The sequence below is a fragment of the Vanacampus margaritifer genome, chromosome 13 (assembly GCF_051991255.1).
Source record: "Vanacampus margaritifer isolate UIUO_Vmar chromosome 13, RoL_Vmar_1.0, whole genome shotgun sequence".
Classification (NCBI taxonomy): domain Eukaryota; kingdom Metazoa; phylum Chordata; class Actinopteri; order Syngnathiformes; family Syngnathidae; genus Vanacampus; species Vanacampus margaritifer.
The window spans coordinates 15611190-15637141 of NC_135444.1; the positions used below are offsets into that span (position 1 = coordinate 15611190).

Sequence of the window (25952 nt, forward strand, 5' to 3'; positions counted from 1 at the left end):
AACCCTAACTTTGATTTAAAAACCTTCTTTCAAACTAATAAAAACATACAACTGTGTGCATTGAACAATTCATAGAACTGCTTTATTTTATATTCATTCTGATTGAGTCCAAAGACACGCCACATTCACACATATATACATTTACAGCCATCTATTTATGCTCATGTATAAATAGATGTAATATACACAGATATACATAAATACACATTTCTGATATGCATTATTAATTTTTTTTTTTTCTTTAAACCATGCTGTCTGTAATGGACTCTCCCTACTGGATGACACAACACACACACACACACACACAACACAGAATGAACAAATTGAAATAATCCCTACTGGTTTGCATGTACAGTAAAATCCACCCAACAGCTGCATGCAGCTCCTTCTCGATACAGAAGAACATGACTCAGCAAATTACACAGATTGCAATCGTCTCTCGGCCAAGCAGCAAAAATAAAACCAAAGAAAAATAACATTCTCCATTTCCGATGGAAAATATATCTGTATATCTTTCTATATATATATATTTATATATTATTTTTTATTATGTACACATTCTCAGGAGCACAATGACAAGAAAGAAAAATAAATAGTACTGCACGAGTGAAAGAAAATCATCTAATAAGGCAATTTGAAAGGAAAGGGAAGTAAGGACTGTACAAAATATTGCTGCTATGCTTTCCATCTTTGATGACAGTAGATTGAATACACATTGTGAGCAATACACGGGCATTTGTGACACAAACATAAAAAAAAAGAAAAAAAAAAGTGACCATTTGTGAGGGTCTGTTAATATAGCCAAACACAATCTTTCTATTAATTTTCTTACTGGAAATATGTAGTGAAATAATCCGTTTAGAAGTCAAACTGTCAGCTTTTTAAAATGTTAGTTTATTATTATTTTTTAAATAAACCTCATTTGATTTTATCAATGCTACAGTTTGAAGTAACATTTGAGTACTACCATACAAGTTTAAGTACTGCACTGTCTAATAAAACTAAGATAAGGTAAAATTAGTCACTCAGTCTTGAGGATGCCTACCAGAATGGAGAATAATGAACAATAAATATTCAAATTGTTGGCAATAATAATAATAATAAATAACTCAACTACAAACCTTTTTATCATGAAAAATACTAAAAATGATCACCAATCTGTCCCACGTGTCAAGCTCATTTGGGCAAAATCCCTATTTATTATTATTATTAAAGGATAACCTTATTTCCACAAAATAAGGGCGGTGTCTATTAGAGGCGTCGAATTAGAAGTCAGGCAACAATTTAGGAAAATATATCAACGAGAGTTGGACAGATGCACCAAAATGATCAAAGCTATTTAAAACGCGGAACATTTAAAATAAATAAAATTATGCAGAGTAATACATACAGTATTATTTTCAATTCAAATATAACTTGAAATGAAAAAGGATTGCTGCTTTTAGCCACAGGTGTTTAACCCCTAAATGCCCCACATCACTTGGCAATATGCGTGTACGAGGCAGCCATATTAGAGAGGCACCTGTCCACCATTCGTAAAATAATCTATAGTATCAAGATGTGACTAAATAAAAGGCAAATGACACATCCTTTTACTTTACATATGTGACAATGGTTTTCCACACCGACATGTCATGCTCCAACATAACCGCCTCGGGGCAAATGAAAACGAGTCCGTTCCATGTTTATGTGAAATAAGACATAAGACAATACTGTAGGTGTGTCACATCAAAAACATAGAACACACGAGCATACTTGTACTATGTCACACGTAAACACAAGTATCATATGTAAATGGCAGGGACCTGTCTGCTACGCCAGTCTGATGATTTCTCCCCCCACTCGAGACAAAAAGATTGCACTTCAACCGTTGAGGAGGTTTTGGGCTTTGGCTGGACGATCCCCTTCATGCCTTTCAGTCACTAAACAGGGTTTACTGTAGGAGAAAGGACACCGTGAATGAATGAAGAAGTATTCAATGTATTAAAAAATAGATCAAAAGATACTGTGGATAAGTTAGCAGTTTTTAGCAGTTGAGCTACGGGGATTTTAAACAGTATGTTGACCTGTAGTTAGGCACTGTTTCCAATGAGAATTGACAACAATGCTAACTGGTTAACTTTTGGTATGCCAATATTAGCAACCCCACTAGGCGACGCACTTCCTTTCCTTACATTACGTTAGCATACCAACACTTTAGCCTGGCAAGCCGCACCCACTTTCTTCATAGACGGGGATTCGGCTCCGTCCGAAAATAGGACCAACCAATCAAATTCGTCTACTTGCGTGACGTTGTCTTCGTGAGGAACGTCACTCTTTAGTCATCAAGTTTCACGTTTCGTTCACTGTCTGTCTTCGGCTAGTAACCATGTTGGATTTTTAAATAAATAAATAAATAAATCAGATGTCATTTCAGTAAGTCATCTGAGGGAGAAAAAAATACAGTACAGCAGTGCAACAATGACTTTTTCTGAGTTACAAGCTGTCGCTTGTTCAACTACTGAAAATCATAGATCTCTTATAAAAACATAGATGGCTTGTCCGTAAGCTAATGAGAAGTAACGCACTCATAGGGCGGCCATCTTGTGACGGGGCTGCTCGATCACTCGTAACATTACAGCACTTTGAAAAAACTGTACATTGCTCAATTCGATTTTCAATTTTGTTGTCAGATATGACGCAAACAACTTTGTCACGTTTTATTTTTATTTTTTTTAGATTAAAAAAAATCAGTCAGAATCCCGTTAATAAGGTTTTGTAAGGTTCTGTCAAGAATTCAGCGAGTTAGGAGTATTGACGTGGTGAATCACCCTGGACTACGCACCTGTGCAGTCCTCTGTCCTAAGATGGCCGACCAGTGACGACGCTCCCGACTCCACCTTGAGCCATCTAGTGTTCTTATAGATATCCATGCAGTGATTCTGGTTTTATACAGCACAATATTAGACTGCTTTACTTATGTTAGTGTTTTATGGCAGTTTGGAATGAATTAATTCCATTTCCATTCATTGTAATATAGAAAGATGATTTTGAAATAAGAGTGTCACAAAATCAATTCAACTCATAAGTCAGGGCACCACTGTATTATCTATAATGTGTTAAATGGTTTTTGGTTTATTGCAAAAGCTCCTCTGAGGTTTTTTGTCTATAGAATTGCATAATTGGTAGGGATCAAATGATGCGGCCGGCTGCCGGTTGCCCACCCTTGGGTGAAACCATTCTTTTGCCGATTTGGTTCATTTGAGCAGGCTGATGACAAGATGCGGCATGGTGCATGCTGCTTGCGGTTGAAGAGACACATGGTGGCCGCTTGTGCACTAAATAGTCACAACTCAGTGACCATTTGCACCTGGATGAATGCTACAATGCGCGGGGTGGGGAGGGTTCGATGGGACCTGAGAAGCATTAGAACTGCTTTCAATAAAATGGGGAGGATTCTTCTGTCACTGTGTATTTTTTTTATTATTATTTTTAGTCGGATGCTTCTCACTTACTGTCTCTCTTTCCCAATCCCCATCTGGCAGGGCCTTAGACTCTGAGCCATAGTGTAGCGGAGAGTACACCCAGGTCCTGTCCTCTGGAGGCTGCTGTTTTGTTTTGTTTTTACACGCCAAGCACAGCAGAGGGCGCCAGGGGGACAGAGGAGAGGGCCAGTGGCACAGAGATAAGCGGCGGCAGTGGCAGGCAGGCAGGAAGAAAGATGCAGGAGAAGAAAAGACAAGACAGGAAATGAAAGTTAGGGATGCATAAAGGGGGGAAATGTCGCCCAGACAGCTTGTGTTAATCCTTGAAGCCAGATGTTGTTCAGAAGCAGCGATTATCACACAGTGTGTTGGAAGTCAAATGTCTTCGAGGGGGGTGTGCGCGGGGTGAGTGATGGAGGATGAAGAATGTGTGTGGGGGGGGGAGTCAAAAGGCATGTCTAGTCCACATGATATCAGTTTGCTTACCTGGAACCTAAAAGTCTAAAACAAATCCTCAGACAGGTCCAAATGGCTTGTTGTAAAATGAAGAAAAATTGCAATATCTGTATTGATTTTCCATTACGTGTCTGTCAGGTGAGTAGTTTTACTTTATTTTAACCAAAGACATGGAACAGATTGCGCTCCACTTTGGAGGTTCAGTTGTGCTCCATTAGGTTCTACAATGTGACTACAAGCTGACTGTGAAAACTGCGCACACCACCAATTCTAATCAAACACAGGGCCCAGCTGCCGTCTACAGCTCACTTACTGGCCAGCCGGACCGCCACTTGCCCCTTTCTCGGAGAGGCGGGACCACCCAAGTCCTTCCGTCGGGGAACTGATGACAACAACAGTGGAAGCGGAAGATGACAAATGGACACAGATGTGAAAAGAAGAGAGAGGGAAAGAGGTGACATGACAAGGGCGGCATGCTGAGGTGAGAATGGAAACGAGACGTCCCCTTCGGCAACACGCTTTTGTGATTTTTAAATACACGTACATACATGCAAAGAGATAATACCTGTACCATGTAGTACATTAGCCACACTTGCACATTCTATCTGCTTTTCCAAAATAAGGCTCAGTTTTGATTGAGATTTTAATGTTTATTATTGTGATTGTAGAACTGTACTACATGGTACTAAGAGATATTAAATACACATGTAACAATAACAGTGCAAATTTATCACGATCGCAAAATTTGCAACACATAGTCTGTTTATACTATAAATATACCCTTTTTTTGAGTTTCAGGTGCCTGAACCTTTCCAACTTGTCTTAACACCAAATTTTTATCTTGCACTTAAAAGATGTGCTGATCCTAATCCAAAAGTGAGGCAACACTGCCATCCTCTGGCCTATGTTTGTCATTACAATAATAGAACTTCAATTTAAGGAATACTCATTGAGCCTACTCCAGCAGTATTATTTTTCATGTATACCTTTAAAAAGACATCTTTCCACTTGCTGTCAACTGAAGATGACGTCACCTGTGCTGAGGAAGTAGCTAACGACCAATCATGGTTCACCTGTTTTCTGTGTTTGGTCAGCAAACTGAACCATGATTGGTCGTTACCTACTTCCTCAGCACAGGTGACGTCATCTTCAGTCAACAGCAAGTGGAAAAAATAGTTTTTAAAGGTATTAAATGTAAATGAAAAATAATGGAAGTTATCAAATACATTCTGGGCAAAATATTAACTTTTTACTGTGAAAATGGGTCAATGAGTCAAGTGCCTTTTAACAAGCAAACTGGGTGAAACCTTTTCCACACCCACTTATTGAAAAATGGACATGGATATAAACATTGATGGCAGTAAACGGTTGGATTCCAATTAAATATATATATTTTTAAAAAATCAATCAAAAATCAACAATCATTTTCATTGTTTTGTTTGCAATTTAAAATAGACTGTATAATATTAAGATTAATTGTGATGCGCATGTAGATGGGAGTAATATATATTTGAATCTTATTATATTATTCATATATTTAATGATACTTAATGTATTCATATTTGGCTTTTCTGTCCATCTTTGTGCCCGGCATAAGACTAAAAAGAGCCAATAAGTGTGCAGCTGAGCGCGCGCACACACCCCCGCCCGAGAGTGCCACGGCCTGTCAACACCCCTGCGGGACAGCATTACAAAGCTTCAACACTTGATGTCATCTTTAAAGTGTACGGTAGTGTGCGGTCTTACAAAGTAGATATCCGTGACAGGCACGTCGTCCTCGTCGTCCACTGAAGCCTGGCTGGTGCAGCCCGAGCCCGACGCGTGGCCCGCCGCAACCACCACCACCACTTGGGGACTGGACGGAGTGGCTCCAGATGCCTCGGCAGACACAGGAGCGATAGTGGCGGGCGAGGAGGAGGAAGAGGCGGCTTCAGGGGCTGGAGAAGAGGCGGAAGGTGCAGCGGCAGCCTTCTGAGCGTCACCGCTGGAATCAAAGAAAGGACCACGTTGTGTCATTGTGTTTTGCCAGCTGTCGTGCCCCCATGATCCTTTGTTGTTCCTAAACACGGATTAGGAACATCCGCACTGCTCTGCCAGCTCCACTGCCGGAGCTTTGTGCAGCGCAGTTTCAACAAGAGACCTGATTGGCTGATGGGATAAATAAAGTCGTGAGGTTTCCATGCAGATGTTTGTCTTTGCTCTCTTGGTCTGATTTAAATGCACTGGCCACAACATTGGGTACACCTTTTAAGGAGATCAATTAGGAGCAATTTGAAGTATCCTAACCTTTTTTTGAGCAAAGAGGCACATATATTAGAAAAATCTCTCATGGCACATGCTTAAATAATGATCTCATGTCAGTGAGAAATAATTCAATAGAATAGAACACAAAGCTAATATATTTGCAAGAAGCCATACATTTATATGAATGGCAATGGGAGGATACACAGGTTTATTCTACCTTCTGCCATCTAGTGGAAGAGCAAGGAATTGTTCTGATAAATAACCTCTCCGCCCTCCCCTCCTCGCTGTCATCACCTTAGATTAATTATAGTGTAGAGCGATGAGATTAGAGCATTTTTTTTTTGTTCAGCTGTAACAAAAATCAGGTCAAAATGTGCCAAAAATCAGGTCATGGTGGCGTTATGGGAGCAGCCTCAGGCCCCCAGGACCCACTGCCCTACCCCAAATTTGAGTCAAAATCCCCCGGCAGCGCTATTAAAGCCATCATATTTACGTTATATTGAGGTCAGACACGAGCTATGTTGAGAAGGGGAAAGGAGCTTGTGCAACATGGTGTCATGGTCCAATTGGTACTTTGTCAACAGACTGCACGGAAATGGGCATTTAACATCCTAGTATATGAATCCACCCCCCTGGCATATTGGGGGGTTTCCCTATGACAAAGACACAGCGCAGCTGCTGTACCTTGGCTCAGGCGAAGGCTCCGGGACGAAGAGGGTGGGCTCACTGTCATGTCGCTTTAATTCCACTTCCACAGTGATGGTTTGCTGGTCCTCCTCACGCACACGCAGCTCCTCCTGGGTTCTGCACATATGAACACACACACACACACACACACACGTGACTGCATGTATTCATACAAACACATTCCAATGCCGCCATCTTACCTTCCATCATGGCTGAGAGACTGGGTGTGCCTCCTGTGGACAAATGAGACAATGTCAAGATAAAGCAGAAATCCCGCAAAATTGGAAAATCAGAGAAGAGATAAGAGCCAACCAGATACACGACTTTCATACAGAGCCCAGCAAAGGTGGGATCTGTACTTCAACAGTGCACGTCAGGAGCGCATGACGCTACCTATAGCGAGGGTGCTCGCCGGTGTCACAGGGAGATCGCTCCGGGATGGACAGAGAGGTGGTGGAAGAGAGGGTGGTGGCGATGGACGCCGTGGTGGCCTCCTCAAACGACGGAGGCGTGCATGGCAGATCGGCTCGTCCTGGAAATTGGACAGAAAAAGACGATTGGAAGAATACAGGAGAAATAACTACAAACGTCAAATTCCAATTCAGTTTGTATTGTGTTATTCTTAGATGTACACACAAGATTAGGTACATGTGAACAATGTAATAAGAGCCTATACAAGAGCTCAATAATAAAAAAAAAAAGTTAGTTAATGACATGAAAGGCGAAATTTTATGTCAGACGTATGTGGAGAATGGACGTGTACTTAATGACGAGTCGAAACAACGCAATTACCTTCGTCTTCCAGTGTCGGGAAGCTGCGAGCGCCTCTCAGGTCGTAGATGTTCTCGTCTCTCTCGCAGGGCAGCTGAGTGGCAGACCAGGCCGCGCCGGGACCGCCGCACTTTGGTACCGTAAGTGACACTCGGCCCTTCTTGGATGGAGATGATTTCAAAGCTGCAAAATGCACATTAAAAACACATGGAAACATGAAGATCTTCAAAATGTGGGCTATTGTAACATTATTATATCAACGCTTTTGTCTCAAGGGGGGGCGGCCATTTTGCCACTTGCTGTCGACTGAAAATGACATCATAGTTGCTCAGGTATCAACCAATCACGGCTCAGCTTGTGAACGTCACATGACCAAACTGTGATGTCTTTTTTTTTTTAGTCAACAGAAAGTAGCAAAATGGCCACGTCCTGAAGTGAGGGGGAAAAAACAGGTGTTTTTTATATTCCACAAACGCAATATTAACCAGAATGTCGTGTTTACACTAGTGAGGGAACATGGAACATATTATTGCTGTAAAGAACATTTTTGGGCTGATTTTAAATTGAAAATGCCAATACAGCTTAGGTTAAATCTGTTTTAATGCACTTGGAGGAAACATTGGTTATCATACTACAAAGTTGTACTATTTTATTATTTGAGAGTGAATTGGTTCTAATGCTTGTGTTCTAATGTTTAACCCTGGAGAACCCACGGGGTCAAATTTGGCCCCTATAAATTCTGCTACTCAAATAACAAAGACCTTTTTTTTTTTTTTTTACAAATTTAACTTCAAAAGCCCAGAGTGCCACTTCTGACCCCTGCATGGGGCCATCTAGTGGATGAATACTGCGCTTACATGAGCCAGAGTGGTGGTGACAAGATGGCTGGCAACATGCTGTTTTGTTGAGCTGGAAATCAATCCAAACAAAACCATCTTCTCAGCAAACCATCAGATGGTAAAATTGTGTTTTTTTATTATTATTAATCTATTTCATATCATGTTGCAGAATGCCTAGGAGTATGTTTTATATATATATATATATATATATAGATAAATTAGCAAATTAGGGAATAAAGGGTAAAAATTGAAAAAACATATATTTTGGTGTTCAGTGAACTTATAGCAGTCATTTAATGTATAATTCATAATTTTCCAAAGAAGAAGAGGGTTCTTGGGTTCTCCAGGGTTAAGACATTTTCCTGAACTGACTCTCACTCATTTAACTGAGGAACCATGTCCGAGTGTGATTATGATGGACGGGATTTTAAGACTCTCCTACTTGATCTTTTCATTAGAAAGTGAAACGAAAAAGGGCATCTGAACTCTCTCACGCCACCTAAAGCATCACCGAATAAGGCCCGTTTGAAGACTATCTGTCATTTCCACCGCGCGGCAGCGCTTTGACTATGTAAGGCAGCGGAATGGACTCACAGGAGCTCTTCCTGAAAACGGTGCTGCTCATGAACTTGAAGAACCTGTCGGCGTAGAATCCAGGCCGGTGGACCGAGACAGTGTCCTGTGGGTGAGACGGGGAGAGATTAATGAGATAGAAAAATTATATAAAAAATTGAAGTACTTGCAGATTAAGCGATCTATTAATTTCCCTTGTGCTCCATTTCGGTAATGTATGTCTCTAGGTCAAGCCACTAGACAGACAAAGCACAGACATAAACAGTGGCAGACATTATTGATTCTCCAGCAGGCTGATGGGTGGCACTGTTTGGTCCGCTTGGAGGGAGAACAACACCGAGTCTTGACTACACTGACTTCTAGGCTTTTCTCATTACATTATGTACACCTGGCACCTGCACAACTTAATGTGATCCCATATAAAAGCTGACCCAAAATCTTAAGGAATATCAAGACACATCACTTAAAGATACAAAGTAGCGACTCATGACTATTTCTACATAAAGTCAGAATTCTCTTGATATTGGGTTCCAAATGTTGTAACCCGTGAATAACGGCAGACATCTTGAGCGTGAAGCGACGTTGACGCCCGCTCGGAGGTGAGTCGGCGTTTGCTAAAGCGTTATTAAAAACTCACCCCGTCGTGCACTAAAGCCTTCCACGTGTGCTCCAGTTTCTTGATTAACCTGCGCAGACAAAAAAAAAAAAATGCAACACAAGAACGCTGACGGCTGCGCACGTGCGTGCAAAGCAAAGAGGACGATTCCTGCGCTGCGTACCTGTACGACTGTAAGATGTCAATGATGCCAATGTAAAGCAGAAGTCGCTCTCCTTTCCCGTTCACGGCAGGGATGCCGCCCATCCTAAAAGACGAGTATAAACAATCCATTGAGGGATTTTGTTTTGTGTGTGTGTGTGTGTGTGTGTGTGTGTGTGTGTGTGTGTGTGTGTGTTAACATTAACTCTGGAGAACCCAAGAACCCTTTTCTTCTTTGGAAAATTATGAATTATACATTAAATGACTGCTATAAGTTCACTGAACACCAAAATATATGTTTTTTCAATTTTAACCCTTGTTTTTTGAACTAGCTCAGAGTTGCTAATTTAGCAATATATATATATATAAAACATACTCCTAGGCATTCTGCAACATGATATGAAATTGATTAACAGATGGCCCCATGCAGGGGTCAGAAGTGGCACTCTGGACTTTTGAAGTTAAATTTGTATAAAAAAAAAAAAAAGTCTTTGTTATTTGAGTAGCAGAATTTATAGGGGCCAAATTTGACCCCGTGGGTTCTCCAGGGTTAAGATAATTGTGAATTTTGGGATTTATATTAGCTATAAGATATAATCATCAACATAATCCAATGAAAATCGACAGATAAGCGCAAAATGTAGTTTTCCGTCATTCTGGCATCCCATTGGCCCCACTCACGTGTCTTCAGTGTCAATAGACCCCCCGCAGGCGGCCCCGCCCTGGATGGACTCCATGGCGGTGGAATAGAGGGCCTTCTGCTGGGCCATGGGCCGTTTCTCGTCGCTGTCGCCTTGGGAGCCTTCCATCTGCCGCTCCCGCTCCGCCTGATCCATATTGTGAACGCCCAGCAGGAGGCTGTAGTCCATGATCTTGAAGCTTTCCAGCACCTGAACAAATGGAATGACAGGCTCAGGGTGTATGAAAAGTGTGGGACGGTGGGGAGTGCAGAACCGTGTCGGCGCCAGAGGGAATCAAACCTGTTTCATGTCGGTCACGGAATGAGTTAGCATGTACATTCGTTATCCGATGTGAAGCAGTCATTTAGACGCACACAACAATTAAAAGGGGAAGTCAACCTTAAACATTTCTTGACAATATGTTATATGTGACCTTGCTAGTTGAAACATGACATTTTGATTAATATTACATTTGTGGAATATGAGTTATGCAGCAAAATCCAGCCGTTTTTTTTATCCATCTCAGGGGGCGGCCATTTTGCCACTTGCTGTCGACTTAAGATGACATCACAGTTGCTTAGGCACCAACCAATCACAGTTCATCTGTTTTCTGAAGCTGAGCTGTGATTGGTTGTTACCTTGTGCAACAGTGATGTCATTTTCACTCGCCAGCAAGTGGCAAAATGGCCACCGCCTTATTTGGATAAAAACTGCTGGATTTTGCTACTTAACTCATGTTTCACAAAAGCAATATTAACCAAAATACCTTATTTAGACTAGTGGGGCTGCAGAGAACATATTATTGTCAATAATTTTTGGGGGGGTTGACTTCCCCTTTAATCTACAATTAATTTATTATTAAATCTTTTTTATACGGTATATATTTTATTATTATTAGTGTGATGATACTTAAATGAACTTGATGAACTGACTGCACAGTGCAATGAGTAATAACTAAGCCTGTAAATTACAAATTAATGTGTAATTTATTAAAACTTTTTTTTTTATAAAGCTAACGTAATCAAAATTAAAAGTCGATCTGTCCATTTTCTACTCTGCTTCTGGTCAGAGGAAGCTGGAATCTAATATTAGAAATATAATTGCATTGATTAAATGTGTTCCACAACAGTTTTCCTTCTATAACATTTTAGTTCAATTTCTGGCTCTATGATTATCATTAGACGTTTTCAAAGTGAAAGATTATTTTGGATAATTGTACCACTCGGATGTGTTTATTTCCCTTCCCACCAATTTACCAAACAGTCCCTCTGCAGCGTCTTGACCAGCGCGTTGTACGTGTCCAGGTCCAGCATGAGTCCGTCCTGCAGGTCCTGCATGAAGTCCAGGTCCTTGAAGGTGGGCCGGGCCTTCTCGCGTTCCTTCTTGGACGCTCGCCTCTTGTAGGTGGAGCCTTTCAGGTCGTACTTGAGATGCATGCGCACGACGCGGGGCAGCACGTTGTTCATCACCACCACGCGGATGTTCTTGCCGCCCGACTGCACGCAGTAGAGGCCGAAGAACTTGGGCAGCAGGGTGCGAGGGTTCTGGTTCAAGTTCTGGAAGGAGAAAAGAAAATTATTTGACCATTCTTTTTTTTTTTTTTATTACTACAGAGCCATGTCAGAAAATAAACTTGAATCCATTATTTGGAATCACCATAGTTGAGTTGAGTCGATGTGTTGTTTTTGTTGAGCCAAGTTTAGCACTAAGCTATTATTTTTGGTATATTTATTTAGTTAAAACAGTTTGCTGTGATGGATAAGGATAAATGTGGCGGTGGAACTGGTGGGAAAAAGCACCGCTACATAATACCAGCGAGCCAGAAAGAGCATGTTGTGCCCTCAGCAGCCACAGGGGGCCCCGAAGAGAAGTCGTACAACGCGCCACGTGAGAAGAGTTGGGGGCTGGGCAGCGGGATGTGAATGCGGATTAACGGGTGCGACAGATAAAAAGGAAAATAAGCTGCGCTGAGAGCGAGAACGGCCGAAAGAGCGATAAGACGTGTGCGTGAGGATGGATGGAGTATATCACACAGTAGACAGAGAGAGGCGGTTACGTCACCGTGAGCCGCATGCGGCCCGAAGACAGCCTGCTCAGTCGGCCCTCGGGCGTCACGTCAGTCGGCTGCGACAGTCGTGTGGAGATGACTGCATGTAACGACGCTTACTAATTTGCTTCTTGTGTCCCTCGGCGTGTGTGTGTGTGTGTGTGTGTGTCTTGACCTTGGCATAGGGTTTTATCTTTTTTAGCAGACTTACAACTCCAGGGCTGAAGCAATTGTCACAAGTGATATCAGTAAGAGAACTGCTATGACCTACAATCTGATTGTAAAGACTCATCTATATGCACGCCTTAGCATAATTACATGTTAGCATTAAAAATATGACTGTTGGTAATAGTGCGGTTTATCCAATACACACTAGTGGACTAGATTGATCTATTTGCTACACCGCTTATCCTGTTCAAGGCCATAAGGAACTGGAGACAACTCCAGCTGAGTTTGGGCAAATCACGGTGCACTTATATAGAGGCAGACAACCATTCACACGAGGGATGAACATTTTTGAAAAATAGTCCCAAAAAAAAATTCCCAATTCCCCCCTCAATATTGTGATTGCATATTTAATATGTGATTTTTTTTCTCCATCCAAAATCCTCTTCCCATGCATTCTTTCTTACTTAACTCATTCACTGCCATTGACGGCTATAGACGTCAAAAATTCATTTGAACTATTTCTATTAGTTTAACATTTTTTTCCTCACTTTTGTTAACAAGAGTATGAAAACTTAGAATTTTTTTATTGTACATTTAGAACAGATATAAAATTTGTGATTAATCGTGAGTTAACTAGTGAATCTATGCAATATTACGTCATTACGATTAAAAATTGTAATCGACTGACACCCCTAATTTTCAGTAATCTTTTTTTTTTTAATCACGTCAGGCGATACATTTTTTTAATTGTAATTAATCGCATGACTTCAATAGTTAACTTACGATTAATCACAAATCTGTTCTAAATGTGCAATAAAAACATTTTTTTCTAGGTTTTCATACCCTTGTTAACAAAAGTGGAAAAAATGTTGAAATAGTTCAAATGAATTTTTGACATCTAAAGCCGTCAATGGGAGTGAATGAGTTAATTTAAACTTCATTAATTTATATTGCAATATACAATATCACATTTATTATACATGAATCAAGCCAACCCCAAAATTTTCTTTACAACAATGTGTTGAATGTCAAGTCCAAACACGACATTGTGATTAATATTGTGTTTGTGGAATATAAATTAAGCAGCAATATCCCCCCGTTTTTAATCCATCTCAGAGGGCGGCCATTTTGCCACTTGCTGTCGACTGAAAATGGCATCAGGTAACGACCAATGACAGCTCACCTTTTTTTTTACCTGTGACAAAATGGCTGTCCTCTGAGATGGATTAAAAACAGATGGATTTTGCTGCTTAACTCATATTCCACAAACAAATTTGGGTTGACTTCCCCTTCAAGCACTGAATTTTTATCTAGACACTACATAAATAAATTAAATATGCATATATATTTTATTTTAGTTGGCTGGCAGGCCTTTTTTTTTTTTTTTTTAATATATGTAGTACATATTAAAAAACAAAGCCTACCATCCAATTAAAATAAAGCCGTTTTCGTGCCCCTAAATTGCAGCTTTTGCTATTTGAAACTTGCATCCTACTAGACTGCAATGTCAATTTAAATGTGATGAATTGTTCAGCGCTAATTCCTATTTGCACCGTCACCGAATAAATCAAACAAACTCACTTGACTCTAAAAACAAATGACATCTAAAACTCAAAATGAAAACGTGCACAACGCATGCTCCCCCCCTACCATGTAGTAGCCTGGCAGCAGCTTCTGCAAGAACTCCGCCTCCTTGTGCATGACCGTCTTGATGATGAACTCGTCGTCCTTGGTGAGATAGAAGACGGAGCCGCTCGCGCCGGGATTGGACAGCTCGATCAATGGCTCGTTACACAGAGAGTACTGCGAAGGACGTGACGATCACCCAATCTGCTGCCATTCGTCTGACGTCATTTACGGCCGTCTTACCAAGTAGTCGTCCGGCCTGATGCCAAAGAGTTCTCGGAAGTAGCGGAAGGCCACAGGAGCGTACGTTTTGAAGCGGAAGTCTGGGAAGTGATGGGCCGGCGTGAGGTTGCTCCCTTCGCTACACCCCCGCACAAATAACACAGTGTTGAAAATATGGATATACAGTAAGAGACAAATTCATATTTTGATGGTTGAGACCTTGGGAAGAAGATGCTCTCCACCACGTAGAAGTCCTGCATCAACACGTCCCTCTCGGGCTTGGAGCTCAGGTTGCCCACCGTGTAGCCGATGCCCAGCTGGATGGCGCCTTTCAGGGCAGAGGATGTGGTCTGCGGAGGAGGTTGGTTCAAAGATTGGATCAGTCATACACTGCTTAAACCTGACTTAAAACATTGCCTCTAATGTTAATAAAGATTGTATGTTAGGAATTTTGTATGTTGGGAAATTAACTCATTTAGTGCCATTGACGGCTATAAACGTCAAAAATTGCATTTGAACTGGGCTGGCAGTAACTGAGTTCATAAATTGCAACAGATCCCACTTGACCTTGGAGGTTCTACTAACCATCAGTAATTGTTTCTTACATTTAGGTAGAGTAACAAATACAACGTCATAGATGGATATTTTTGCGCTTTTGTTTTTAGAAAACTCCAAACTATTTTTGCAGAGTAGAGAGGCAAAACATTATTTTTCCCCTTGAGACGTTTACACTATTTACAAGGTTATTTAACAACAAAACATGTTTAATAATCACACCATCATTAATCATAATTATCACATGATTTCATTTTATTTCTTGACACGTATAGGCAAAAAATATATATAGTGATGTCGTACCTCGGGGAGTTGTATAAGTGAGCGTCATTTCATACACTATCATTAAAACTCAATATAATACAGACGTATCAGAATGTATTCTGATTGGACAAAATATGCTTGAAGGTGTTTTCATGTGAACAGAATTTTTTACGGACATTACTGTAGATCTTTTTTTTTTTTTTACATACCGTATTATACTGCACAATTTTAAATATCTATCCACATTCCACATGTGGATTTAGCCCAACCTTTTTGTAAGTGGTTTCTCCGGATGCATCCACCCCTCTGTGGCCGATTTTCTTCCCCTGACCCGGAAGGCCTGAGGAGGACGGCATCTGACAAGCAAGAAAGACCGCTGATGAGTCAAAGTGCCAATTTATTGGTAGCATTTCATTATCAATAGAGTCACTTTGAGGCAAAGATGCAAAAAAAAAGATGAACTTATGGATACTTATTTCCTGCACATATTTTGTGATGCTACCACAGAAGGAAAGGTAGTGATGGCCATGACTCAGAGGAAAAGCCAATAACCGCACGGGTGCAAAGGATGTGACTGCTCCGTACAGTATGGGCATAACAATTAAATGTTAATTACACATGCAAATCAATTTGGCCAAGTGGAATGCAATTAGCATGCAAAACATAATAATAACTGACGGCTAGTATGATGATGAATCCAAATTACCTCTGTGATGAAAGCTTTCCTTGCGGCATCTGAAAGACACAAATGTATTTTTTTCTCTCACCACTGTATTTAATGCCCCCATTTGACCACAATGCTACTATATAAGTAAGGCTCATCATCAGCTAACCATATAAAGATAAAACATTCGTGTTAGGTTCATTGAGGACTCTAAATTGAGTGTTAATCTTTAATTGCCTATACGTGCCCTGTGATTGGCTGGCAAGCAATTCACATGTGTACACCCCCGCTTCTTTCTGGAAAGATTCCTAACCATGATGAGGAAATGCGGCATAGAAAAATGGATCGACTAAATGGTGATTAATCGTCATCTATTGGAGAGACGGAGTGAATCAAATGATGAGACGAATGTGACGCATGGATGTGCAAGCGCAGCAGCAGCTTGAGTGTGCAGCCTCGCTCTCGTCTGCCTCTCGTGGACCGCTCATGTGACCAGGCAACAGCAGAACCTGTTTTTCACCCCCCCCCCCCCCTCCCCCTCCTCCTTCGCTTCCCCACTGTCACACACGGTCACACAAGAATGAACACGGCCAGGCACACACACACGCACGTGCAACGGCAGCCGTGCTCAAATGTGATGAAATGGAAGAATAGAGGGAATGTTTTTGAGATTGCAAATATGCTATTTTTCCTTTTCGTCCTGATGTTTGTTTTGCGTTATGTGTTTCCATGCGAGAGCTGGCGTGCAATCGGCCGCTTCGGGTCAATTGGCCGTGCTTTGACAGTGTACTGTATGTTATGCATCTGACTTGCGGTTGCGCCGCCATGTTTATGCATGCGAAGGTAATCGAGTGCGTGAGAGGAAAACGGGTACGCACGTAGCAACAATAGGGCCACATTTGAGCATTATCCGCCGCCTACAGCAAGCCAGCAAAGACTCTATTGTTGGATGACTTGAAAAGATGATCCTAAGCGATTAGCGAGTATGTTAAATGTGATTTTACCCCCCCGCAATATAAACCTGGTGAATATTTACAAAGGCAAATCCTTGTGTGTATTGTGTCTCAGAAGTCATCTACCAATAAAAATGACAAGGAGAACACATTGCAGCCACTATGTAGTTACCAGGTAACAGTTAGCCTAGCCTAGCCTCTTCTATTTCTTCTTCTACTACAGCAGAAGCTCGCTATTTACAAGGGACATAAACTTGGCCAGCCCACAAAAAGCAAACCTCTGCGTATAATTGCCGACCATCTAAATGCATTGGGCGGGAGGGTTTTTTTTATTCTTAACTGCCCCCCCCCCAAAAAAAAATGCTAATAAACATTCAAACTAGGCATTGCCCAGTGCTTTTAAAAAAATCAAGGTTTCAATACTCTAATCCCCCCCACAGAGATGTGGCAACCCCAGATGTATTTTTCTCGGATAAATGTGCATTGTCCTTCAAGTAAAATAAAAAAATAATTGTGCCAACACCAAGGACAACATGAGTAGCCCATCAGTGATGGGACGAAGAAGAATAAAAACTATTATATATTTTGTAAAAAAATAAAGTGGTTAATGAGGAAAAAAATGCTGTTTTTAATTTATCCAATATTTCAACAGGGGTAATTTTAGAGCTGTAATTTTAGAGCTGTCATTTTATACCGTCATACCAAAATATTTTTGCTCACAGTTATCATATTGTCAGAATCTAATATCAGCCCATGTCTATTTAGCAATAAAATTTTATTTAAAAAAAAAAAAACTCAATTGATCAAGGATTTTTTTTAATCAAATGATTTTTTTTAATCAAATGTGCATTATAGTATAATAATAATTTTATTGTGTTGTCCATTAGTTTCATTTTTCTTTTAACTTATATAAGATGTCTCCTAAGACAACACCTGTCCTATTCGTGGGAGATTGTGAATATTGGGCCATGAATACGCAAGAATTACTGTATATTTTTTATTTTATTATTATTTTTTATTTTTTTGGGCCCATATTTGGTGGGTTTGTTTTTAACAGTTTTAGTTTTCTTTGTGCTGTCAAGTGTCCTTGGGTGTCTTAAAAGGTGCTGATAAATTGCATTTATTATTATTATTATTATTAAAAGCTTATGTGCTATAGCCCTCTTTTTTTTTTTAAGCGTACACGTGAGCCAGGATTCAACATGTGAGACGACAAACTGACTGACGTGCTCGCTTTTAGACTAAACAACAACCGTCGGCCCGCTCATTCGCCTGCGAGTCTGCATGAAAAATGTGAAAATGGAGCATAAACACTATAATGCACCACAAGAACGGGTCGATGGCAGATCGCCCCTGAGGACGAGCTAAGTAAGGAGCTGTCACTGAGGTGATGGTTAATTATCTCGTCCGAGTGATGGCGCTCTGGCTATCGATTTGTCCTCAGTTTTCTTGCCAAGACAAAACAATTGGGTCAAAGTGGTCCGAGCGTGCATCCAACGAGGCAAATTACTTACTAGGAAGTACGAGCAGGAAGTAGGAGTAATTTGCAATGATATTTTTAGAGGTGCAACGATTAATCGCATTATTAAATGAATTGACAATTATTTTGATCATCGTTTAGAGACCTTGTTTATTATTTAAAATGATCCAAATCAACGGTAAATATTGTCAGATCTCTCAAATCCTCCTTGAAAGTAGCCTGATTTTCTTGGCGGTTTCTTAAAATAAGACTTTTACAAAAAAATATTTTTGCACATTTTCTGCACTTTCAATATGAAATCATTTTTAAATACATGTATGGAAATTAATAATGGTTTTAAATTCTGATTCATCAACAAAAATAATTGACAGATTCATTGATTATTTAAAAAAAAAAAAAAAAAAGGTTAGTTGCAGTCGTAGATAGTACAGCTCGCAATTTATGTTACTTCCTGATTGTGATTCCTGGTGTGCAGCGGGTCAAAGCTGTGTTGTCCTCTGCTGTCAGAGCAGATCACACTCCTTGGATAATAAAACACTATGTGTGAACGTGTATATATGAGAGAGAGAGCGAGAGAAAGAGAGAGAGAGAGACGCAAGCAGGCCTAATAAAAAACTTGCCATCTGCAGCTGGCGGAGAGAGGAAAAAAAATCTATGTATTATATATTAAGATTTTTCTAACTTTGAAGCACTCCATCTTTTAAACCTAATTCAGCCTGACTTATACATATCAAATATGAATTACATTTGTGCAATTTATAACCCAAGAAAGGCCAGTATGAGAGTTGTCCCGGTCCAGTCACATGGTTGGAAAATAAATCGGGGCTGATCTCGTCAATTTCAGTTGATGTGTATTGCCTGAAACAAATTGGCAGATTTGTAAAAAAAAAAAAGTGCAAAAAGAAATGCAATTTTGACCCTACATTTATGAATAAACTATTGCTGTTGGTGTGACAGTGACGCGCCACCAGGAAGCTTGGGAAGGTCTTGGACCGTGTCCGTGGGGGACAGACTGTAAGCTCCTCACACTACAAAGCCCCTCGAACCCGCACAGAAACGTGCTACATGGATACACTGCCTAAACATGACATTCCAAACCAATGCGGGAAATGATCCGATTTCACTTCATGGCCTAAGAGATGATTAATTTACAAGAAATTAATCAATCTATCAATGTACAAAATGTGTGCATAAATTCAGACGAGATCATCATTATTTCATGCTATATATTCTTTTGGTGTCACTTTTTCTAATTTGAAATATGCACTTTGGCAAAGTAAAGTAAAGTAAAGTTTGGAAAACATTAGCCTAAACAATAACAGCAACAACACTAGGTCATTGTGCCTGTACATGTTAAATGAGTAACCAACAAACGCAGGTTCTTTCTAGGCTGCAACTACCTTTTAGAATCGAGTATCGATTATTTGAGTAATCGGATAAAAAACGAATTTTGCAATATTAAACACAATGACATGTACATGTGAAGTGCAGGTATTATTATTATTATTATTATTATTATTATTATCAGCTTGGAGTTACCATTCTCTCGTTCCACGCCATAATACTGAGTGTGTACAGCTTTAAAAGGTGAGTGACATGGGTGTCAGCAAATGAAAATGTAGAGTAGGGTGCTTGCATTCTTCGTGCTGAGTTCCTAAGTGCTTATTATGTGTTTGTTTTATTACCATTTGTTCAATAATATATTTATGAACAAAACAAACAAAAAGATTCTTCTCATGAACGGAAACAGGAAGAAAGTTTGCGAGCGATGAGCGAATAAAGCAGCGCAACCAAACAGCAAAAGAAGCAAAACTCGTGTCTGTACCTGACTACAACATACCAGGAAGGCAAGTTCATTTTAAAGACACCACACCAGCACGTAATCCTTGTTTTCTTTTCACCATGAGAACAGGCAGCCATCACGTGTCGAAACAAAACAAGGCAGCGAATACTGACGAGCTGCCATTTAGGGTAAAAACAACCTTGGCAGTAACGGACTGAGGCTGGATGACTCCATTGGATCATTTAATTCTAAAAAAGATTCATTTTTGGCAGCCCTACTTATTTGTATTCCATTCAAATGCGACCACTTCAAGCCAAAAATCATGACGTTAAGTAAACCGCGTCACCTTCCACATTCTTTTGTGACGTCAAACAAAGCTCCAAATGTTACTTATACAATCCGGCAGCAAGTTAGGGAGGGATGGAGGAAGAGTCAGCATGCGATAGCAAAAGGACACATCAGGACAGAGCAGATGGAACTGCCGGACGATTTGTGCTTCTGTCAGCAATTCTGAAAGGCCTCGCGCCCGACAGCAAAAAAGCAAAGGAGCAAGGGTGGAATTTATTACCTCCTTTCAGAAGTAGAAGATGTTTGACGTCGTGAGCAGGGTTACGCACACAATAAGACCTCAACAAACCGACATGATTAAATTCCTTCCGGGATCTATAAAAGTAAAATATGATACTCATTTCAACGCAGTTCAATTCTTAAGGGCAATGTTGTTAAATTAACCAATTTAAATCAGACATTGATTGTTAATTGCGACTTAACAGAATGTTTTTGTTTTTTTAAACCTCACGTAACAGGCCTGGACCAAAATGAAAGCACCCCTAGAAAAAAAGGACATGTTCAAGCTACGTGTCCTCCAATTAGCATCACAGGTGTCTTCAAATTTGTAATCAATCAGTAGTCAACCACTGTGAAGAAAGAACGGTATGTGGAGTTTCCTTTTTTTGTCAGCAGGTGGCAGTAGTGATTCAAAATGGAATATTCTATGTTCAGTAGCTTTAAAAAAAAATAAAAATAAATTGCCACACTGATGCTAATTTTGTTAGCCAGTCTATGGAGTTTTACATTCCTTGTTAGCATTAAGCTAGGGGACTTTAGTAAGACAAAGTTCATGTGCTTTGGTACACACAACACGTAATTAGGTTTGAATTTTTTTTTTTTCAGTCATTTTGTTTTTCCAGTGAAGAAAGAATTCTCTTAACTTGCTGACAGTTTCAGCCCTAGTTAAAAAAGAAAAGAAAAAAAAGTTATTAATTACTGCCACATCAATGCTAATTTTGTTAGCCAGTCTATGGAGTTTTACATTGCTTGTTAGCATTAAGCTAGGGGACTTTAGTAAGACAAAGTTAATGTGCTTTGGTACACACACTACACGTAATTAGGTTTGAAATTTATTTTTTTCAGTCATTTTGTTTTTCCAGTGAAGAAAGAATTTTCTTAACTTGCTGACAGTTAAAAAAAAAAGTTATTAATTACTGCCACATCAATGCTAATTTTGTTAGCCAGTCTATGGAGTTTTACATTGCTTGTTAGCATTAAGCTAGGGGACTTTAGTAAGACAAAGTTAATGTGCTTTGGTACATACACTACACGTAATTAGGTTTGAAATTTATTTTTTTCAGTCATTTTGTTTTTCCAGTGAAGAAAGAATTCTCTTAACTTGCTGACAGTTTCAGCCCTAGTTAAAAAAAGTAAAGAAAAAAAAAGTTATTAATTACTGCCACATCAATGCTAATTTTGTTAGCCAGTCTATGGAGTTTTACATTGCTTGTTAGCATTAAGCTAGGGGACTTTAGTAAGACAAAGTTAATGTGCTTTGGTACTCACACAACACGTAATTTAGGTTTTGAAGTTTATTTTTTCAGTCAAAGCTGTCACAAAGGCTGGAGCGACAGCTGAAACTCTCAGAAAGGTATGAGAAGACTGAAAAAAGAAACGTCAATCTTATTTTTTAAGAAGACAAAATGAATGCCATAGCGTCATTCTAGTTGATGTACGTTTGGTTTTACAGTAAAATACAACTGGGATGGGCAAAAAAAAAACATCTGGAAAGCAAGCAGTTCGACTTTTTAGTGAAAATTATTCACTATCTGGCAAACTGCTGTCATAACTGGCACTTCTAACTGAATTTACTGAAAGTGTGCAACTAAAGACAAAGAAATAGAGGACCAAGCAACAACTCGTATCTCGAAAAACGCATTTGTAGGTCAAAATACCACTGTAGTCCGAATTAACTTGTTACCAAACGGCATTAGGCTGCATAATGTAATGGGCCGGCTAATAATAACGAGCATGGAAAAACTAATTTCTCTCATAATCTTCCTGTTGGACGTCCTTAAAAGGTGAGTAGTTTTACTTTATTTTAATTTGATTACCAGTGGTTAGCTTGTTTGTAAAAATGCTATCTAATTGCGATGAAAACTAGCAGCTGTTCCGAACACACACACATACCCATGTAAACAGTGAGTTGAGCTCAACGCCGCAGCCTACAATTACATTGCACAAGATGTGACATTAAGCGAGCTCAACGGAGCTCTCCGAGCCGCTGCAGCTGACATTTAAACTCAATTCTACTAAGCACACTCCTGTCAGTGAATGATAACTGCGATCATCGCTCACTGCTCCTGTATTGAACTCTTGCAGCTGGAATTTGACCAAGAATAGAGTATGCAGGAAAAAAACTTTAACCAATTTCCAGAACGGGAATGACAATATTTTCTATCAATTCTGTATAAATGGCACCAACATTTGCACAAACGACAGACACAGAATGGGGACCCCAATTGTCTGCGTTATTTTGTGTCTTACACAAAGATGAAGGAAAATGTGTGCATCGGAATTGACGACCAACATAATATCCGGCATGCAGAAAAGTGAAGGAAGATTGCATGAATAAAAAGCAGGTATGATGGACGGAAGAACAATCTAAAAGCACAAATAAGGTGTGATGAAAAAAAGTATGGAGGGAATGAGGGAAGGAAGGCAGGAAAATAGGTTTCAGAAGAGGAAGGATGTGTGACTGAAGGAAGACAGGAAGAAAGGAAAAAAACAAGGATGTAAGGAAAAATGATGAAAGAGCGGCAAACAGCAGATAAGCTGTTTTTTTCCCACAAATAAATGATGTAAGGATGCATGAATAGAAATGAGGTCTGAGGGGGGAAAAGGAAGCCAAACAAAAAAAAGTAGGTTTGAGCAAATGAAGGGTGAAACATGTATGGGTAAAAACTAGGGGTGGGAATCTTTGAATGTCTCACGAATCGATTCATATTTTTGGGTGTGCGATTCAGAATCGATTTTCGATTAGGAATGATTTTTGATTCAAAAGGATTTGATTGGCAATGTTTTTTGCTTCAATTTATAGATGTTCAAGGAATCGTAATGATCTACTCCAGTCTGACTCACTAATGCTAATTAGTGCTCTACTCGCGGCACTTTTATCACTCAAAAGAACGGCTCCACGCTGAAATTTTTTATTTTTGGAATAACTTGATCGTGACTTTTTTATTCTACTCTCTAATGTGGCTACAACTTAACCGCGTGGAACCACACTGCCCCTAAGTGGGCAAATCGGGTACAACAAGAACAGCACTCCCAATAAAAGGCACACACAGACAAAGGCAAAACAGTATAAAATAATTTAAATAAAATCGATTTTGGGACATTTAAAATCGATTCTGAATCGTACTAAATGAGAATCGTGATTCTTATGAGAATCGATTTTTTGGCACACCCCTAGTAAATACAGGTGTGATTGAAGGGAAAGGAGAGTCTGAGGAAAGGTGGGCAGGACAGAGGTAAGGAAGGTAACATTGTACAGAATAAAAGCGGTAAAGGAAGCATGACAGTGATCAGGAAGGTAGGACAGAAAGTAGAAAGAGCCCGGTGGGTAGTAGGTAATGTCTGGTCGGTGCTGGATTTCACTTTCCTTTGTTTTCTTTGATCCTTCCTCTGGTCTCCTGACAACCTCACGACTCTAGCTGGATTCTGAAGTATTCGGTTTAGGTGAACGGTATGGGATTTTTAATAGGTTTTAGGTGAACTAATGAGTACACACTCACACGCACGCACACACGCTCATGCACATTCAAAATAAACATTTTTTTTTTTTTAAAGAGAGCAATGATGATGACATGTCATGTCATTTTTTTTTTTTTTTTAAGTGTTCCTACTTTTGTCTCAACCTGCACACTGCAGTATGTCTCCCTCTTTGGTCGAAGGTGCTCAGAAATTCCCTGTATTTCCCCCTTTTCAATTTTTCAGGCTCATTTATGCGAACCAACATTCCCAAATAATCTCTAACATCAATTCTTACGTGTTGTTTATTGCGCCTCCCAACATAATGTGCTGTTATGTGCTCCACATAGAAGAAGAATCCAAACGCTTGCTTCACCTGCTCTCCTCATCCACTCAGCTAAGCTAGCGGCTGCTAGCACAGCTAAGCGGCTAAAGATGAGTCGGGGCTTTCTGCTTAAATTCCTCACAGAATCCGATTAAAAAAAAACGGCGAATAAATGTTAACGAGACACATAGAAAAACGCGAATTTAATACATGAAAAACATGTAGAGGTCCAACCTACCCATGTCTCCGGCGTCCAGTCCGTAGCTAACCCCGACGACCGTGTCAGCATCATCGGATGATGCGGCCCCGGATAGAGGACTCCCGTCCCTGGCCTCCGACAGCCCGACCGCTCCCTCGGCTTCCATTCAGCCTCGGGGAGGTGCTGGTCCAAGCGGCGGCGGCGGCGGCGGCAGTGGGGGATAAACAGGTAAGCGACGACGCGTACCGTCAGAAACCCGCAAAACAAAATAAAAAAGAACGGCAAGTCTTATATTTTGCGGATAATCACTAGGGGAGACATGTTATGTTCTCCAGGGACGGTGGCTTCATTTGGTCAAACGACGGTTCGGTGGGTACCGTCTCCCCGGCTCGACTGCACTGCTGCTCGGTCAGGCTGCGGCGGCTCAACCAACGCGGAATAGCTCAGTGGTGTTGGGCTCGGTGACGCTCCCTGGTGGCGGCGGAAGAAATTAAAGTTTTGCTAACCAACGCTAGTGGTGAAAGTAACGAATGAAAGTAGTAATACTTTGTTTACTATACGTGAGTACCCTGAAAATGAATTCGGAGATTTGTTTCCGAATACATTCCACATATTTGAATGAATGCATGGATTTTATTCCTCAAACACACATATATACAAAAAAAGAAGAAGAAAACTATGTCTACTAAAATATATTAAAAATCATATAAAACATACAAATATAAATATGTTCGAAAACAAGGAGTAGGAAGAAGTAGGCTATAGACTTTGAATATAATTGATAAATTATGTATTAGTGGGGGAAAAAAACATTACAGTGACGTTGACGTACCTGGGTTATCGACCTGAGTGGACCCTCGCATACACGTTTGGCATAGGCCTATATGCAGATTTTTTTTTTAATCTAAAAAAATACTTTCAATAGTTTTGGTGTTTGTTTTTTGCCCCCCCCCCCAAAAAAATAACCTCCCCGCCAACAATTTTTCCCAAAATGCTGATCAACATTCAGTATTAAAAATATTGAGAGAAAAAAAATTGGGGAGTAAAAAAATCAGTGGTGGTGCGGATTTACACAATCAGATTCCGCAGACTGACAACAATTGAGAACGGAGACATTTGATTTGTTTTCCACTAGTTTAAGGCCTTATCTTATATGCCTGGCAAAAAAATTT

At 40.1% G+C, this 25952-nt stretch overlaps 1 protein-coding gene across 5 annotated transcripts; it reads right to left on the reverse strand.

Moving 5' to 3' along the window:
- Nucleotides 1-56: 56 nt before the first annotated feature.
- Nucleotides 57-25237, reverse strand: pip5k1ca (phosphatidylinositol-4-phosphate 5-kinase, type I, gamma a). 5 transcript variants are annotated; one of them, XM_077584288.1, is made up of 19 exons: nt 24820-25237; nt 16060-16088; nt 15623-15709; nt 14754-14884; nt 14556-14673; nt 14337-14489; nt 11728-12027; nt 10473-10681; nt 9814-9897; nt 9672-9720; nt 9056-9140; nt 7644-7805; nt 7245-7383; nt 7052-7084; nt 6849-6968; nt 5667-5904; nt 4234-4302; nt 3495-3587; nt 57-1936 (listed from the first exon to the last, which is right to left on the reverse strand). In XM_077584288.1, the coding sequence occupies exons 1-19, from the start codon at nt 24944-24946 to the stop codon at nt 1934-1936; spliced, it is 2229 nt and encodes a 742-aa protein (XP_077440414.1). In that variant the 5' UTR covers nt 24947-25237; the 3' UTR covers nt 57-1933. The 5 variants fall into 5 exon arrangements, with proteins under 5 accessions (XP_077440414.1, XP_077440416.1, XP_077440417.1 ...); XM_077584290.1 differs by lacking the exon at nt 4234-4302; XM_077584287.1 differs by lacking the exon at nt 57-1936 and having other exon boundaries at nt 1950-3587.
- Nucleotides 25238-25952: the final 715 nt, after the last annotated feature.

Excerpts from the sequence above, each read along its gene's own strand:
- pip5k1ca (XM_077584287.1), bottom strand. The coding sequence starts at position 24,946 with ATGGAAGCCGAGGGAGCGGTCGGGCTGTCGGAGGCCAGGGACGGGAGT. Across the intron at positions 14,490-14,555 it reads TCAGGCCGGACGACTACTTG|TACTCTCTGTGTAACGAGCC; the intron begins GTAAGACGGCCG and ends CGTCCTTCGCAG. Across the intron at positions 7,085-7,244 it reads GGCGAGCACCCTCGCTATAG|GAGGCACACCCAGTCTCTCA; the intron begins GTAGCGTCATGC and ends ATTTGTCCACAG.